Source organism: Onychostruthus taczanowskii, unplaced genomic scaffold (assembly GCF_017590055.1).
Source record: "Onychostruthus taczanowskii isolate IOZ18803 unplaced genomic scaffold, ASM1759005v1 scaffold29, whole genome shotgun sequence".
NCBI lineage: Eukaryota > Metazoa > Chordata > Aves > Passeriformes > Passeridae > Onychostruthus > Onychostruthus taczanowskii.
The window spans coordinates 7,389,470-7,405,678 of NW_024500239.1; the positions used below are offsets into that span (position 1 = coordinate 7,389,470).

At 43.4% G+C, this 16,209-nt stretch overlaps 1 protein-coding gene and 1 long non-coding RNA gene across 6 annotated transcripts in view; one reads left to right on the top strand and one right to left on the bottom strand.

The window, feature by feature from the left end:
- Nucleotides 1–16,209, top strand: part of RIPOR2 (RHO family interacting cell polarization regulator 2) — a 68,998-nt gene that overhangs the window by 45,809 nt on the left and 6,980 nt on the right. For 3 of the 4 annotated variants that reach the window (XM_041408172.1, XM_041408171.1, XM_041408173.1), the window contains exons 9-19: nucleotides 122–165; nucleotides 1,420–1,506; nucleotides 1,721–1,759; nucleotides 3,123–3,271; nucleotides 4,354–4,483; nucleotides 6,503–7,192; nucleotides 9,799–9,983; nucleotides 11,753–11,921; nucleotides 13,358–13,493; nucleotides 14,388–14,549; nucleotides 15,521–15,679. In XM_041408172.1, the coding sequence (XP_041264106.1) occupies nucleotides 122–165; nucleotides 1,420–1,506; nucleotides 1,721–1,759; nucleotides 3,123–3,271; nucleotides 4,354–4,483; nucleotides 6,503–7,192; nucleotides 9,799–9,983; nucleotides 11,753–11,921; nucleotides 13,358–13,493; nucleotides 14,388–14,549; nucleotides 15,521–15,679 (1,950 nt within the window). Of the gene's footprint in view, nucleotides 1–121; nucleotides 166–1,419; nucleotides 1,507–1,633; nucleotides 1,760–3,122; nucleotides 3,272–4,353; nucleotides 4,484–6,502; nucleotides 7,193–9,798; nucleotides 9,984–11,752; nucleotides 11,922–13,357; nucleotides 13,494–14,387; nucleotides 14,550–15,520; nucleotides 15,680–16,209 lie in introns of all 4 variants that reach the window. The other variant, XM_041408174.1, reaches the window with a different exon arrangement.
- On the bottom strand, nucleotides 8,473–14,459 carry LOC121337826. Of its 2 annotated transcripts, XR_005952951.1 has the most exons (4): nucleotides 14,323–14,459; nucleotides 14,052–14,129; nucleotides 13,581–13,811; nucleotides 8,473–8,607 (listed from the first exon to the last, which is right to left on the bottom strand). It is a non-coding gene; the product is annotated as an uncharacterized LOC121337826 (long non-coding RNA). The 2 variants fall into 2 exon arrangements; XR_005952952.1 differs by lacking the exon at nucleotides 14,052–14,129 and having other exon boundaries at nucleotides 14,323–14,452.

Consider the following 16,209-nt stretch of genomic DNA (forward strand, 5'->3'; position numbering starts at 1 on the left):
AGAGTGTTGGTCTCTTCTATCCAAGTGTGAATCTGGGCACCCCACTGCACCCCACTTCTGGGCTCAGCCATGCCTGGCAGCCCAGGCCCTCCCACAGCCCCTCTGTGTCTTTCCTTCTCAGGTCTGGCTGGCTTCGCTCGGCTCTGCCCAGGAGATCAATATGAGGTATGTCTGCATGAGTTTGTTTATTAAATAGCAAAAGAACCAAAAGGAAGGCACACCTCTGCTGCTTTTTACATCATGATGAATAAAACCTTTTCACATCAGCACCTCAATAAACAGCTATTATTTTTCCCATATGTGCTCTGAAAAACCTTGCGTTCTCTGTATGTCTGCTTTTGTCAGGGCATCTGTCAGAAGACCTGGATTTTACATTCAGAGAACTGGGTGATAGCTGTTAGAAGAACTTTGAGCTTTTTTTTTTTTTTTTTAAGCTTTTAAAAATCTTATTTGTGACAAAAGTGTATAATACCCCTGGAAAAAAGCATATGCCCCATCCCATGCACGTAGGGCGAATGGAGCACATCCTTGCAAGCATCCTTTACTGAATGCATAGGCTCTACTACATCACAAAGCTAAGTGGCAGAAAGACACTGAATAACCATGTCTTGAGACCCAGATGTTACCTGCTGTGAGGCTGCATCAGGGTCTCTGGTCATTGCAGTGTTTCAGTAGAGATCATCAGGAGTGTCTTAATTAGAGATGGATTAAAATAAAAGCCTCCAGCTCTACCAGAACAGAGCTAACCTTGCAAGAAATTTGCAGTGGATTGATAATGGATCCCTCCAACCAGTACTTCCTAGCTGCCTCGATCATAGATTGATTTGTTTCCACTCTCATTCCCTGTGACAAATGACTCCTGCTTCCTCTGTGCAGTCACAGAGGTGCAGGTGTCTCCCAGCTAGCCCAAAGTGGTCTTCCTGCCCTTGATGCTTCAAATCGGGTTACTGCACTATGGATGTCATTAATTTCCATTATCAGACAACCAAAACCTCACAGCTGGGATGGTCTCTGATGGGGAATGGCCAAAAGCTCACCTGCCTGGAAAGGCAGATGATCCAACAAGTTGTAGATGTTAGGATAGACCACCGATGCTTTCATCCTGCCCTCCCAAATCTCCCTTGCCCTGCCACTTTCCCTGTAAATGGAATTAAATGCCTTGCAGATTTGTTATGAGTCATCAAGCTACATGAAGTTAAAAACTTGAATGAGGGGTCCATTACCAAAAGGAGCAATTAGGAGAGCTGAGAGATAGAGATCCTCCAGTAGATTTCTCCTGACTCAATGGGAAGTGGAAGGGCAGGACCTATGGCACGTAACTCTTCCAGCCTTTCTCAGTCTTTCCCCAGTTCTGTTTCTGATATTTGTGCATCACAATAACAGATTTCTCGAGAAAATGAGAGGATTTTTCTTTTTTAGATTTTCATGCGTTACGGTCGCCAGCGCTGGAAACTGAAAGGCAAGATAGAAGTGAACGGCAAGCAAAGCTGGGATGGAGAAGAGATGGTTTTCCTCCACCTATGGCACATAACTCTTCCAGCCTTTCTCAGAGTCTCTCCCCAGTTCTGTTTCTGCTATTTGTGCATCACAAGAACAGATTTCTCGAGAAAATGAGAGGATTTTTCTTTTTTAGATTTTCATGCGTTACGGTCGCCAGCGCTGGAAACTGAAAGGCAAGATAGAAGTGAACGGCAAGCAAAGCTGGGATGGAGAAGAGATGGTTTTCCTCCCTCTCATTGTTGGACTGATCTCCATTAAGGTATGCATGCTGACTCTTTTGCCTGCAAGCAAGGCAGGAGTCAAGAACCTGCCTTCTCATGCACCATCAGCAAAAACACAGAAGCAGATCATTAAATTCTTTAGAAACAAGCCATAATTAATATTTCTGACACACCTACTAAAGTGCTGTAGTATTGTCCAGTGTAGATAGTACAAGACTAATCAGTTTGTGAGAGCTGTGGGAGAGATTTTCTTCCCAAACTGGAGACTTTCCATCACTGTTCCATCTCTTCATTGCCCCCAGTGTCCCAACACAGTTTCCTCCTGGCTGGAAGTCCATATGCTTTCTTTCTAACAAGCCTTCTACCTAGATACCCATTCTCTGACCCCTGTCTAGAAACTGCTTCTAGAAGCCATTCCAGACGTCCCTGGTTAGGAAGCTTAAACAGAAGAATGTCTTGAAAGTCTTAGGGGAAATGGCCCACTTAGACACTGCAATGATTTTATGAAAAAATTGCAGGTGATTACAAAACCCACAACCAGATCCGTGAGACAGTAGGTTTTCAGTGAAATGCAAGTTGTGACACATGGTGAGTCATTCTCCTCAATCTAACACACAGGTTTAAGGTGGAAAGTTAGGAGAGAACCCCTTTTTATAGTACACAAGGATCCCAGTATTATTAAGGTTAATGCGTATATTCTCTTCTCTTTTTGGACTATGTCCAAACACTTTCAAATAAAAGGCTCAAGAACTGACTTTCAAGCAAACAGCCGAAGGCTGGTTTGTGTAGGAGCTGCATATAGAACTGTCACTCTGAATTCCCAGGCAAATATATCTCTAAATATGAATAGTGCTATACTCCTACTGTAACAACATAGACAGAGGTGGTTCCTCAACAGTAGATCTGTGGAAGTCCTCACCAAAGGCCATCCTTGGTGCAAACAATTACATGGCTTCAGAGTTACAAAAGAGAGCAAGAGAGCTCCCTTGGGAATTACTAATTAGACAAGTTACATCAGGAGATTCCCAGTCAGGAATTTGTCAACTGCTGAGACACTCTATGGCCTCCCTGTTCTCACTCTTCCCTTGGGCTCTGGTTATCATTAGTGCAAAAGATCAAATATCAGACTAGACAGCCCCTTAGTATGGTTGTCCTCTTCTGACTCCTATAAAAAACATAAAACATGGAATCATGATCATATGCAACTATGCATTTCCTAAAAAAAGCTAAAACAAAACCACCACCAAACCCAGACTTTTTCGTTACATAATAAAACAGACAATCATATTTTTAGAAGCTTTTTGGCAAGGGGGCCAGGCCAGACAATCAAAATTATTTTCTTGGGATTAAGGTGTGCAATGCCCTTTGTGGTCCTAAATATCCTGTTCTTGTCTCTTACAGGTCACAGAAGTTAAAGGGCTTGCTACTCATATCCTTGTGGGAAGCGTAACCTGTGAGACAAAAGACCTGTTTGCAGCTCGGCCTCAGGTGGTTGCAGTAGACATTAATGACCTTGGCACAGTAAAGCTGAACCTTGAGATCACCTGGTAGTAAGTACAACTTGTTGGTCAGTTTGTCAGTCAATCAATCAATCAATCAATCAGCTGTAAGACTTCAACCAAAGAAAAATGGCTCATCCATGTGGGTTGTTCTCTCCATATTTTTCCCTGCCAAGGAAGATTGTGAAGGAATTGTGGCCCAAGTTTGGTATATGAGAGTTAGTTCATGGTCAGCCACAGTTTGCTTGGTTTTCCTGTGGTAAAGCGGACTGTGCCTAGTTTCAGCTGTTAAATTAGGTTTGGTAAGAACATTACAAGGTATGGGAACTGCTTAGTGATGATAGATCTCAGAATTGCCTAAAGCTTACTTCAAAGCTTAAAAATGGGATATAACTGAGTGCTCATATATATATATAATTTATATATATAATTTATATATATAATTTATATATAATATATGCTTTTAAAAATGTTTTTTAAAAAGCATTTTATGAATTTACACTAGCATAGCAAAGTTAGGAGCTGGCCCATCTTGAAAAGCTGGCTTTTAAGGGCTTCATACACCACAAGAGTGATGGGAAATCTCTTGGTGTTTTCTATTCACATTGGTCAGCATAGGTGAGCTGGTAGCCTTAGGATACAAACCCAATTCTCACTGCATTTTAATGAAAAAAGTAAATGTCATTTCTGAAGAAGCATTGATGCATTTAACTTTTTACAGTCATGTGTGCTGTGTCTTGCAATGCAATAAACATGAAGGCAGCAATAACAGCTCCTGATTTCCTTTACAATGCAACAGCTCTATTAATAGTTGAGCACCTTTCTCATTAGTATGTGTGACACTTGGCAACTCAAATGCAAGAATACTTTTCATGTGAGAAGAATAACATCAGACTACACTACATAAATGATTTCTGAAGGAACACTTTTATCAGACCCAAAAACCACACTTCTGAGACTGCTATCTAATTAACAACATTTTCTTTAAACGCTTCAGTTTAAAATCTTGCTACCTTTTGGTTTTGATGTGCTAATAAACCACCCTTTCAAAAATGCTTTCTTTTGACCTGAAAGTCCCCCTTGCTCAGCCTAACAACCTTTTATTTTCTCCCCTCTTACTTGTGTATCTGTAGCCCATTTGATGTTGAAGACTTGACCCCATCCACGGGAAATGTGAGCAAGGCATCTGCTCTCCAGAGGAGAATGTCCATGTACAGCCAAGGCACTCCTGAAACACCAACCTTCAAGGACCACTCATTCTTTGTAAGCTCTGTTTGGCTTTGTGTTTATGTAACAAGAAACCTTAGAGCAGTTCAAACACTGCAAACATTTCACTGCTTTACGTGTCTCAGCTTTTTTTGCCCTGGTTCCAGCAGGTTACCCTTACAAATACATACAAAGCAAGTGCATTCCTAGCTGCTAATCCTTAAAGAAGGTGACTATGATCCTGGCATCTTTGAAACTATGTGGCCAATTAATGCATACCTATCCTTCCTGCCTGACTGCTGTGATGCTTGAATAATCTTTAAAAAATGTGTTTTCATTTTGCAACAGTAGTTAAACAACTATTATAGCACAAGTATTTTTAAGTATCCTGTGATAAAATTTCCCCCGTACTGAAGATATTCACAGGGTGTTCCTACATTTTGCATGAATTGAATTCTGAATGCTTAATCAGGCCATCTGTACAGAGATTAACTTTACAAGTGCCACATCCCATGCCTGTAACTTAGTACTCTGCTGCAAAGCATTCATTTAACTTGCCCTTCCTCACACCCTCTTTGCTTTAACTGTTGAAGAAATGGCTGCATCCCCTGCAAGACAGGCCAAAGTTGACAATCTTAGATGCTCTTCAAGACACTTTCTTTGACAAGCTTCGTCGCAGTCGCTCTTTTAGTGACCTGCCATCGCTCAGGCTAAGCCCAAAAGCAGGGCTAGAGCTATATGTGAGTCCTGGTTTTTGTTTGGTGAAGGAGTTTTTCAGTTCCTGTGTGGCATTTCCATTCCCACGCATGCTTCATGTGTCGCTCTCTGTTGCAACTTGCTCATTTTGCTGACTGATTAGAGGGCAGGACATAACTGTGAGCCCATGCAGCTCACATTAAATCAAAATTCCTCTTGGTTTCTACAGAGATAATGATCAGAAATCAGCTGTCTGTGGGCAGAGAACAGGGCAGGAGTACAAGCCAACAGGGTTCTTAAAAATCACCTGCTGCGCTGATTGACGCTCTACATTTGCCTAGTAACATGACTTTCAGAAGCTAAAAGCATGCCCATGTCAAGGGAAAGAAGAAATAAACTTTTGACTGTGATTATGTTTCGGGAAAAAAAAGCTGCTAATAATACTAGAAAAAAATTTCAAGTTTTGGACACTTAAACCTTAAGCTTAGCAACAGGTGGATACCTACAGTTCTTTCCAGCAAATTGTCAGCAAAATAGTAGTTGCCTTCCATCAGTGCCATGCATTTCCATGAGCTGGCCACATAACAAAGCAAGGTTTGTAGGTTAGATAGGCAGGTTGTGACTCCTATAGTGATTTTTCCCCATATGTCAGTCAGAGATGAACATCTATATATATATTTCTGCCATGATAAGTCTGGAGTCTGCATAGGCTGGTTTTGCTTCTTTAATGATCAGTGTCCTGCTCAATACACCACCAATTTTGCTGACTCAGTTCAGCAGAAACATGTTGCATGGAACTCCTGTATAACTCTTGTTCAACAATTGTTACAGATATCCATGCCATGTGCAGGACATTGGATAAAAAGAAATAGCACGGTACTGTCACCATTTAACCACCATGACACTAGAGAAACTTTTGGAGCAAAATTTTGTGCTGTGTTTTACAGATTGCTACTTTAGAAGTCAGAAAATAAGTAGAATAGAAATCTGTAATGAGCAGGAAAATGCAGACAAGGTGGCTTACGTACAATCCCATTAAAAAGAGCCATGGTACAGGAACTAGAGCAGTGCACTGGAAATGCTGTTTGAGAGAATACAGGGTGAGCAGAATTCATGACTCTCTCTGGAGATCATTTCCTAGAGCTCTCTATTTAGCAGAGAGATGCTGAGGCCAGGTTTTCCAGAAGTTTTCACACTGAAATTGAGGAGCTATGGCAGATGAAAGCGGAAGTTTGATTTGAAATTTTTTTTTCCATCTCTCAAGTCTTGAATGCTTCTTTAATCTTTTGCCTTGCCTTTTTCTTTCCTGGGCACATGCTGTTATTTTTTTCCTCTTTCCAATGCTGCATGAAAAACATTTTCTCCCTATTATCTTTTCAGTCAAATTTGCCAGATGATGTCTTTGAAAATGGGACAGCAGCCACTGAGAAGCGGCCTCTCTCCTTCACTTTTGGTGACCTGCCTTACGAAGACGCCGTGCCCCCTGCCAATTCAGCAGAGTCCTCGTCTGCTCATGTCAGCTCCAGCCCTGACATCGCTGTGACCCCCACCCAGCACCGAACCCTGGAGTCCTCCCAGAGCTCAAGCCTGGACTGTAGCAGCAGCGACTCCCGCAGAGACTCTGTTGCTGAGCCAAAGGACCTGCTGTCCCACGGAGAGGGAGCGGTGGCTGAGAACAAGAACACCCCAAGGGCAGCTCCTGAAGTTTGCCAAAAGATCTCCGATGCTGGGAGCGATCGTGTCTTTGTAGAAACGAGTGTGCCGGTGTCTCTCCTGCAGGACACGGATGAAGGCTCAGAACTCAAGCCTGTGGAGCTGGATACCTATGAGGGCAACATCACGAAGCAGCTGGTCAAAAGGCTTACGTCAGCAGAGACACCCCTGACCCCAGAGAGGCTGCCGTGTGAGGGATCCATTAGTGGGGAATCAGAAGGATATAAGTCCTATCTCGATGGAAGCATTGAGGAGGCCTTGCAAGGGCTTCTCTTAGCTCTTGAGCCACATAAAGAGCAGTATAAAGAGTTTCAGGACCTGGATCAAGAAGTGATGCATCTAGATGACATCCTAAAAGTGAGTACATTTTCAGAAAATGCTACCCTAAAGAAAATCTGAGCAGGTAGAATGTCCTTGCCTGCCTCGTAGACATCAAAGTAGGCTTTCTGGACAATAGTAGAATTCCCTGGTAGCAGTAGACTTGCTCCTGCTTGGAGCATCTTTTCACAATGTTGCATTTTTAAACTTTTGTCAGCAATGTGCTTATCATAACCTTGTGTCCTCAAGCAATAGAACTTTTAGCAAAACCTGGGGGAAAGAGAAAAAGGTGATATGACAGAAGGGTAATTAAATTATACCCTTCTCTCAAGGCTTTGTGAACCATTGTGAATCACCTCTTTTGAACCCATTGCTTGTGCCATACTGGGGATCAAATATAGCCAAACTTCTGCCTTTGAAATCTATGAGTCACATCCTCAGTGGGTGTACTTTAGCATACTGCCCCTGAACTCCGTGGAGCTGTGCAAAACTACACCAGCTGAGGATCAGGCCTTGTAGTCATAGAAGCTGAATTTTCTAAATTGCCACAGGGATTTAGAAGCACAAGTATCACTGAAGGTTGCTGTCCCCTTGTCACCTAGACATGGCCTTTTCCTTTTTCCCCTCACCCATTTTCATAATGAGAGACATCCTGTCATTACATCAAGATGCAGAGAATAATGTTAAAAATTGGAAGAAAAGGGATTTGCATGTGTGTTGTTAATATGTTTACTGCAGGTCACTGTTATTTTAGCTCCCCCATGAATAACAACTCATGGCACGTTACTCTGCAAACAGTATTATATGGGAAATAATCATTTCAAATGCTTCATATTCATATGCAAGTTGGTCATTTAAGCCTCATAATTCAAAAACAAGGCTGAGGAGGAGGCAGGGAATAATTTATTCTTCTGCATTATCTTTTTACAAAGAAACTTTGTTAACCTCCTTATTTCCATTGCATGGTACTTTCCCAAGTTAAGTGGTTTTTTTTGTCAGCCTGCAGCCCCTGTTCCTTGCATAATTTATTCCTAGAGAGGTTCAAGCAGGCAAAGGTACCATTACTATTATTTTCTAACTTGGTACAAGAGGTCAACTCTCCAAAGGGCAGAGACACAATGGAGACTGTTTATTTAGGCTGCTTTGATCAGAAGTTGCAAACAGACAGACATGGGATGGGGGCAGAGAGGATGGATGTGTGCAGATAGGATTCCTGCACACTCGAGATGGACGCCTCTTCAGATCTGTTGAAGTCTGGGTATCACCTATTGATCAGTTCACAGACTGGCACTCAGCATCACCAGCAACTATGCAGAAAAGGGCTCCTCTTGCAGAAGGGTTGAGCTGGAATCCAGCTGTGGCTGAAGAAACCTCTCTTGGCCATATTAGATGAGCAGAGAAAATGGCCCACATGTTGGTGTTCCGTTTGCTTGAAGAAGCTGCACTACCAAGCCCTGAAGGAAATGGAAGCAGAAACCATTGATGCTGCAGAAGAAGCAGGATACAGCACTCATCCTTTGCACAGATGTGTTGAAAAGTGTGTCTGATCAGCTATGGACTGTACAGTCAGTTTAAGGACTCAGACATCCTAAGTGCAAATGTATGACTATTAGTGTTGTGTCCAAATGAATTACAAATGGAACTCCAACTCCCTTCAGCTCTAGAGCAGCTGGTGCTGGATCTGAACTCCTCAGAGGCATTTTCTCATTTTCTTTGAGCTGAGACAAAGTCACAGCTCCTGCTTGGGACTGGAGGATGTGGCCTGTGTAATGGCACCAGTGGCTCATGACTGTTTCTGATCAAATAATCACATGATGTGAAAGATATTGAAGTCATTGCACCAACCAATGGAGATGATCCCTCAAGTTACATCTGATTCTTCAGGATAACCTTGGAAGCAATTCTGTGGGCACATGTGGATGGATGGGGCCAGGGTATTTCATACTTCTTACAGCAACAGCAAGGTTTCCTTTGTGTTTCTTCCCTTCATTGAGGTGGGGATGGTCTCCCCCCTCTCTCTAGTACTATTTCTGAGCTACAGTACTGCCTTTCTCTGTCACCTAGGAATCCAATACCTTATCGGCTTTTCCTTGATAATCCATTTGGCTTCAAAGGCCACAAAACTCCTTTCATTCCATTAATAAATGTGCAGCTATGGGATGAAATTCATTCCTGGCTAAGGTCTGTTAGAGTTACGTCTGGAATAAATCAGGTAGTGCCATTGGATATGTATAAGTTGGCTTCTGTAGCTAGAACAGCAATTAAGGAATGTGCCTTCCCCTTTCAACTTCCATTGCATTAATTCCCAGTCATTCCTTTTGGAAAATGCCGAGAGCTGTGAAACTTGGATTCAAGAAGTACTTCTCATTTCTATAAAACAAGTTGAATTTTGCCTTTGAGGGTTTTCCTTTGGGGAACAGAGTGGGTAGCATGAGGAGGGGAGGAGGAATGAAAGGCTTTCCCCAGTTCTCAGGCTTTGATTGTATATGCTATGAATATGAAGGCTTGAAATGAAACACCCAATAAAATGAAGTTTTAAAAATAAAATGAAGAATTTGAAGTTTTAAGCTTTATCATTCTTTTTTCTTATCTTTCTTGTAGTAGCTAATACCTGGGGTTTTCATTGGTTCGTTCTGCCTTTGCAGTGCAAGCCAGCAGTAAGCCGAAGCAGGTCCTCCAGTTTAAGTCTAACAGTTGAAAGTGCTTTAGAAAGCTTTGATTTCCTGAACACCTCTGACTTTGATGATGAGGATGGTGGTGGTGTGGAGGTTTGTAATGGTGGAGGAGGTGCAGACTCAGTATTTTCAGATACTGAGATTGAGAAGAATAGGTAAGTTTGTAGTACCTGCCAGCTGTGCTTACGCCAAACTGACACCCTGGCTCTTTGTTACTAACAGGGGATCCTGGTGCACAATTTATTCAAGGAAGACTGACTAATCCTTGATGAGTTTTAGGGTCAGAGGGCTCCCCATGGCTGCTGCATACAAAATCTTTACTTTCCAGGACCATTTTTTTTCTTCTGTCCAAATATATGTAATCTGTCCTCCAAAGGAGAAGGGTAAATTAAATTAGGCTGACATCAATACTGGCAGAGCCTCTTCCTTGACATAGGTTTGGACCTGGCTTTCCTTGGATGTAATTACTAATTCCTCTATGGTTTTTCCCCCCTCCCTTTGTCTTTTCTCTCTAGCCGAATGAGTCTTTGCAGTGGATTAAGCTTGTCAGTAACAATAACACAGGGCCAGATTTAAGCAGCATGATGTAGGTTGCCTTTGGAATGTAAGAGTGATGACTGGTACTCTGTTCATGGCCCTGCGTGTTACCTGCCCTTCTTTCATCACTTTTGGTCTTTCTGAGAAAAAAAAAAAAAAAAAAAAAAAAAAAAAAAGCAAAAAACCAGAAAACAAAAAAGCTGTGGTGTTGTGCCGTGGCCTGCCATTGTTGTGTGACTTTAAGATGCTGTGCTTCAATCATTGGATCTCAAAAGCATGTTTGCCTCCTTTGAGCTGAGACGATGCCCAGCAGGCATGTAAGCGGCACTAGAGCTGGAAAAAAAGAGAGGAACATGGTTCCCTCCCTGCCTGCACTTTCCAGCCAGGGAGCTATACTACTCACAGCTTGCTTAAAGCAATTTGAGTGCAATGAACAATCACTGTGCAGTCCCCATCATCTCATGTCCTCATTCCAGAATAAGACTTGGTGGGAAAAAAAATTTGGGAAATTGTGTTTCTTGCTAAACTGGCACTCTGACCTCAGTCCAGTCTGTGCTCGTTTATGGATCTAGCTTCAACCAGTTAAAATAGAAATTAAAATTGCTTTTTTTCCCCCTCTGGCTCATCCCCAGACAGTGCAGATTCCCACTTCCATTTTTAGATGTGTAAGTGTGTGACTCAGTGTAAAGATTGCAAGTGTTGAAACTTCTGAACTTGCAGCCAAACACACTTGCCATCTGGGGACTGACCTCAGGCTTTGCATTTAAACACAGGGAGGATCATTTGTGCAGCAAGACAATATTGGAAATAATGATTTAAAGCACAGTAAGACTAGCTCTACACTCTTGCAGAAACAATTGGCAAAGTAAGCTGTACACATTGTGTCTAAAACTGCATATGAAAACATCTTGTCTCTTACTTCAGCAGTGGTTTGCCTTTCCTTCTGCAATGAACCTTAAATTTAACAGCAGGGGGACTCTGGAAGCACAGAGCTGTTCTTAGCAGCTCAGTGCTTGGGAAGGTACAAATTGTCATGGTTCTTAATCCAGAGCGACTGGGCAGGTGATTCATCACAGACGGGAGAAAGCTGTCACCACCAAGGGACAGTAACCATGACAAACCTTGCTGTTGAGGACATCACATCACTCAAGGCAAGCCAGTCAGGGGACAGGTCTGTCCCCTAGATGGGCATGTCCCTCCTGTACTCAGGCAGGGTAGCCCTGCTCCTTTGTGATATGATGTGCCCATCACCAGGTTTCTGTGCGCTTTCAGCTCTTCTGCCGTGCTCTTTGCTCATCACCTTGTGTGTGACTGGGGGTGTGGGTGTGTGTCTGCTGTGGCAGCTGCCGGCCCTGCACTGACCTGCTCCTCCCTGCCTCCTCCCCAGTTACAGGACGGAACACCCAGAAGCCAGAGGCCACCTGAGCGAAGCTCTCACCGAGGACACGGGCGTGGGCACCAGCGTGGCTGGCAGCCCTCTGCCCCTGACCACAGGCAACGACAGCCTGGATATAACCATAGTTAAGCACTTGCAGTACTGCACCCAGCTCATTCAGGTACCAGCCCTGCCTCATTTGGGCATTTGTTTTAAAATCATTCCTGCCTGCAGCATGGGTACAAGCAGGCTGGCACGGTCAGCACTGCTCCTGCTAGGCAGTGGGAGCTCAGGGCTGGGACAGACACCATGCTGGGGTAGGATGGTGACACCCTGAGCCCAGCCAGAATTGTTTCCCTCGTTTCCATCCTGGCCCGTTTCAGAGCAGACCTGGCACGTGAGCTAAGGGGTTCTTGGCATGAGCTGCCCAGGAGGGCTGAGGGGCAGGGCAGTGGGGGACAGAGTTTGCTCTGGGTTGCAAACTCCTGCTGGCTTTGCTGGTAGGTCCTCAGTGGAGTCGGCTCCCAGTTAAAGCAGCCTGTCTTCAGAGGTAAAACAGGAACCCTGTCTCCAGTGTTTAACTGAGCCCCAGATGAATCTGCAGCATTCAAGAGCAGAGATGAATTTTTGTACACGAGGCAGAGAGATTCTGCAACAGGCACAGTGAAGACAGCATGAGACAGCCCCCCAGGATACCAAAATTGCCAGTTCATGCTCACAACTAGAGGGGTTTTTCTGTAGGTTTTTTTTTCAGAGCCCATGCACAGCAAATGTGAATTTAAACACATTTAAGTAAGTGAGGTCATCAGGGTTTTCCTGACAAATTGAAACATGCTGCAACTTCCTCTTCACAATTATTTTACTGTTCCATCTTAGTTATAATTAGCTTTATTTTCCCAAAGGCTCATTGAAGCAATAGGGAGCGAGCCTGATTCCAGCACCCTTAGTGCTCAGCTGGAAGCTCTGCTGACTCACACTATGAGAAAAAGGGAGGTTTTTTGGTTTCAATACAAGAGTATACAGTAAATATGCAGCTGTGTGAGGTGAACTTGAACCACATCCACACACAAATCAGATTTGATATGAACATTATTTACATAGACTGCTGAACAAGATGCAGATATCAGCAGTAGGGAGTATTAGCAAGAATTAATTAATAAAATTAATAACAGCACCTAAATAATTGATCAAAGCTGAAATGGAGTGGAGAAAAAGCAACCTGTGGTTTTCCTCTGAGGGTTGTCCTGAAAGTCTACAGTCCTTGTTGTGTGAAAGTCAGACTAATATTCTTGCCTAGCTTTAAGTCTTGTGGTGATGGGTTTCTTTAGCTTTGTGGAGTGTGTAAATCAGAAATTACTTACACAAATGGCTACGTGGATACTCAGGTGTTTGGATGTGGATGTAGATATTGAAGGTACAAGCCGTGATGCATATCAACTAGGACCAAAAAATATCCCAACAACAAAAAAATTTTTAAGTTAAGGAGATCTTGTGGTTTGAGACAATGAATTTGTCTTTGCACTTCAGGTGTTTTGGAGTTTTCTTTGTTTTTTTGGAGGCTGGGTTTCCTTTTGGTTCAGTGACTCCTTTTTGTCTCTTCCTATTTGTCTTCACCAGCAAATTGTGTTCTCCAGTAAAACACCATTTGTGACAAGAGACCTCCTGGATAAGCTGTCCAGGCAGATCCTCGTGGTGGAGAATATTGCGGAGATCAGCACTGAGAACTTGGGAAACATCACCTCTCTTACTGATGGTAAGAAACAGCTTAGGGGCTTTTCCTTCTGACAAGGATTTGCCTGGGCACATGTGTCTGCTGAAATAATCACTGTGCAGAACTCACCAGCAGTGCAGGAGATGCCACTGTAGCAAGGGCTGGCTCAGGGTCACCAGGAGGTGCGGCAGTCAAGGCAGGTGTCACCTACATCTGTCCTCAGTGCTGAAATATGCAGGTGAGAAGAGAAAGGACTTCTTATCCAGCCTGATGTGCAGAAGATGGACAGATGTCATTGGTGTTATGGGGTGGGGATACTTCCACCTCTGAAGACCCAAATTCTTATTCCACCTTTCTTTCCTGAGAAAAGGCAGGATTTGCATTATAATATCAGAGGTATAATACAACTTCTTGAACATTTTCATTTTTAGTTATCTCTATCTAGAACTTCTTAGTTATTTTTCTTTTTGCATCTGTTTTAATACTTGGAAGAGTTTGACAAACACATAGTTATCCTCATGTACACTCTGGCAGGAAAGGTAAATACTACAAGGTGCATTTACTATATCAGAAAGTTGAGGCAAAAATTGAGTGACTTACTTGAAGCCAAAAAGTGTAGTGCTAGGACAGAGACCAAACTTGTGCAGACCATTTGTGGTGTTCCCCTGGTATTTTGTGCTATTTAAGAGGAAGAGATATCAATGCTGAGAACTGAATCAGGAGCAAATTTTCTCACATTACCATGGGAAACAGAAAAAACATGTTACAAACATGGGGTGAGCACGTGGTCATGCTCTGTGAAGGTAATGGCTCAGGGAGACACAGCAAATAGGATAGGGCAAGATGTTTGCTTCCTGAGACCCATTCTTACCTTCTTTTCTCAAAGCTGATGCTTCCAGCACGGCTTTGTTTCATCATTCATTCTGTCTTCCCCAGCAATTCCAGAGTTCCACAAGAAGCTGTCACTGCTGGCTTTCTGGATGAAGTGTACTGGCCCTTCAGGAGTGTATCACACCTCTGCAGACAAGATGATGAAGCAGTTGGACATCAATTTTGCCACCACTGTGAATGAGGAGTGTCCAGGACTTGCAGAAACAGGTACAAACTGCTGCAAAAAAGTGTCAGCCATCAAAATGGAGAACAGTTGTGTACTGAGCTTTGTTTTCCAACCCCTTGGAGATCCGTTTGGCCACAGTTCCAAGACCTCATTTGAAAACTAATGCTCTTGAAACAGTTTTGGCCCCAAATAATGAAAAGAAAAGAAAAAAGTGAGGTTAACAGAAAAGAAAATACTGTTTTAAGGTTTATGAGCTAATCAGAAAGAAAGTCTATTCCCAAATACAGATTTGTAATTGATTCAGTGAATCAGGAATCCTTCAACTTAATTTTGTGGATCTGTATAATTCCCACACCCATTGCAGTGCACTGGGATGAAATTAATCCACATTCAAGTGAGTTTGTCTAAGCACAGGTTCTTATCTTGTGTGGGATGTCCCCCACCTCAAACTCCAGCTATACTGACTAGCTCTCCCTTGGACAGAACAGAGATGGAGGCTTATTTACCCAAGTGTGGCCACCTGCACTCTGGATGCCCACACAGGGCAGTGTTCTCCTTCCTGCTCCATGCTACAGCTCTCACAGGCAGTGCCTCAGACTAGCTTTCTAGCGCAGGAAGATGAAAAATAGCAAAGCCAAATCCTGCCTCTGTGCACATCTCCCCTGCCTCAGTGGCACTGTGGGGATGTAGCAGGCAGTGCATGTGGACAGGGGTTTACGATGCAGGAAATTGTTCAGGTAGAAATGATGCTGTTTTGATTGCACAGGAAACTGCACTAGCCATCTGTAAACTGGCAGAGGTTCATCCTTACAAAGATATTCTCTGCTAATGAGACCCAGACAGGAAGAAGGCCTGTCCAGCTTCTAACCTAACCACAGCTGAGTTTAGAGACATTGGGAAGTATCTGGCCTTGCAGATGAGGTTCTTTCTTCCAGTTTTGAAGTGGACTGCGTAATTTTGCCAGCAGCTTTTGCTCTCACTAACTTGTCCCTTTGTCCATGGTTGCCTGCAGTCTTCAGGATCCTGGTGTCTCAGATCCTGGACCGGACAGAGCCTGTCCTCTACTCCAGCATGTCCTCCGAGACCATTACTGTCTTTCAGTATTACAACTACTTTGCCAGCCACAGTGTCAGTGACCTTGGAAGCTATTTGCTGCAGCTCGCAAAAGAAGGTAGGGTATATAAATTCTGCTGGCTGGTTAGGGAGTACCTCTCTGTCCTTCTGAGCTCAACACAAAGCAGTTCAGCCCTGAGGCTGGTTTTACAAAAGGAGGAGAGAAAAGAGACAAACAAGCGTCCTGGCTATTAAGTGAATGCACCTGAACTGTTGTACATGTCAAGGGAAAGGAGCTGATGCAGACAGACCCTCAGTCATTTCTGTTTCCATATTCAAATAAGAAAAAAAAAGTGTTTTGAAAGCACTGTTTTTTAGGGAATGGCTGATGGTGGTGAGCTGAGCCTAAAGTCTGGGAAGTTTTCTGTGCTCACAGCTTGGATGATGTCTTGGTCTTTCACCACCTGTTATGGAGACACCTTCTGACATGCTGAGCAATTCTCAGGGACCAAGGGATCACAGCACCTCAGAGTTTTGCAGGCTCTGCTACCAAGAGCTAAAGAGAGAAGCAGGTGCTGCACAAAGTGTGCTGAACTGCAGTCCCTGGCAAGCCAAGTTTTCTTCTCTATTTGAGAGGGAGTTTGAGGA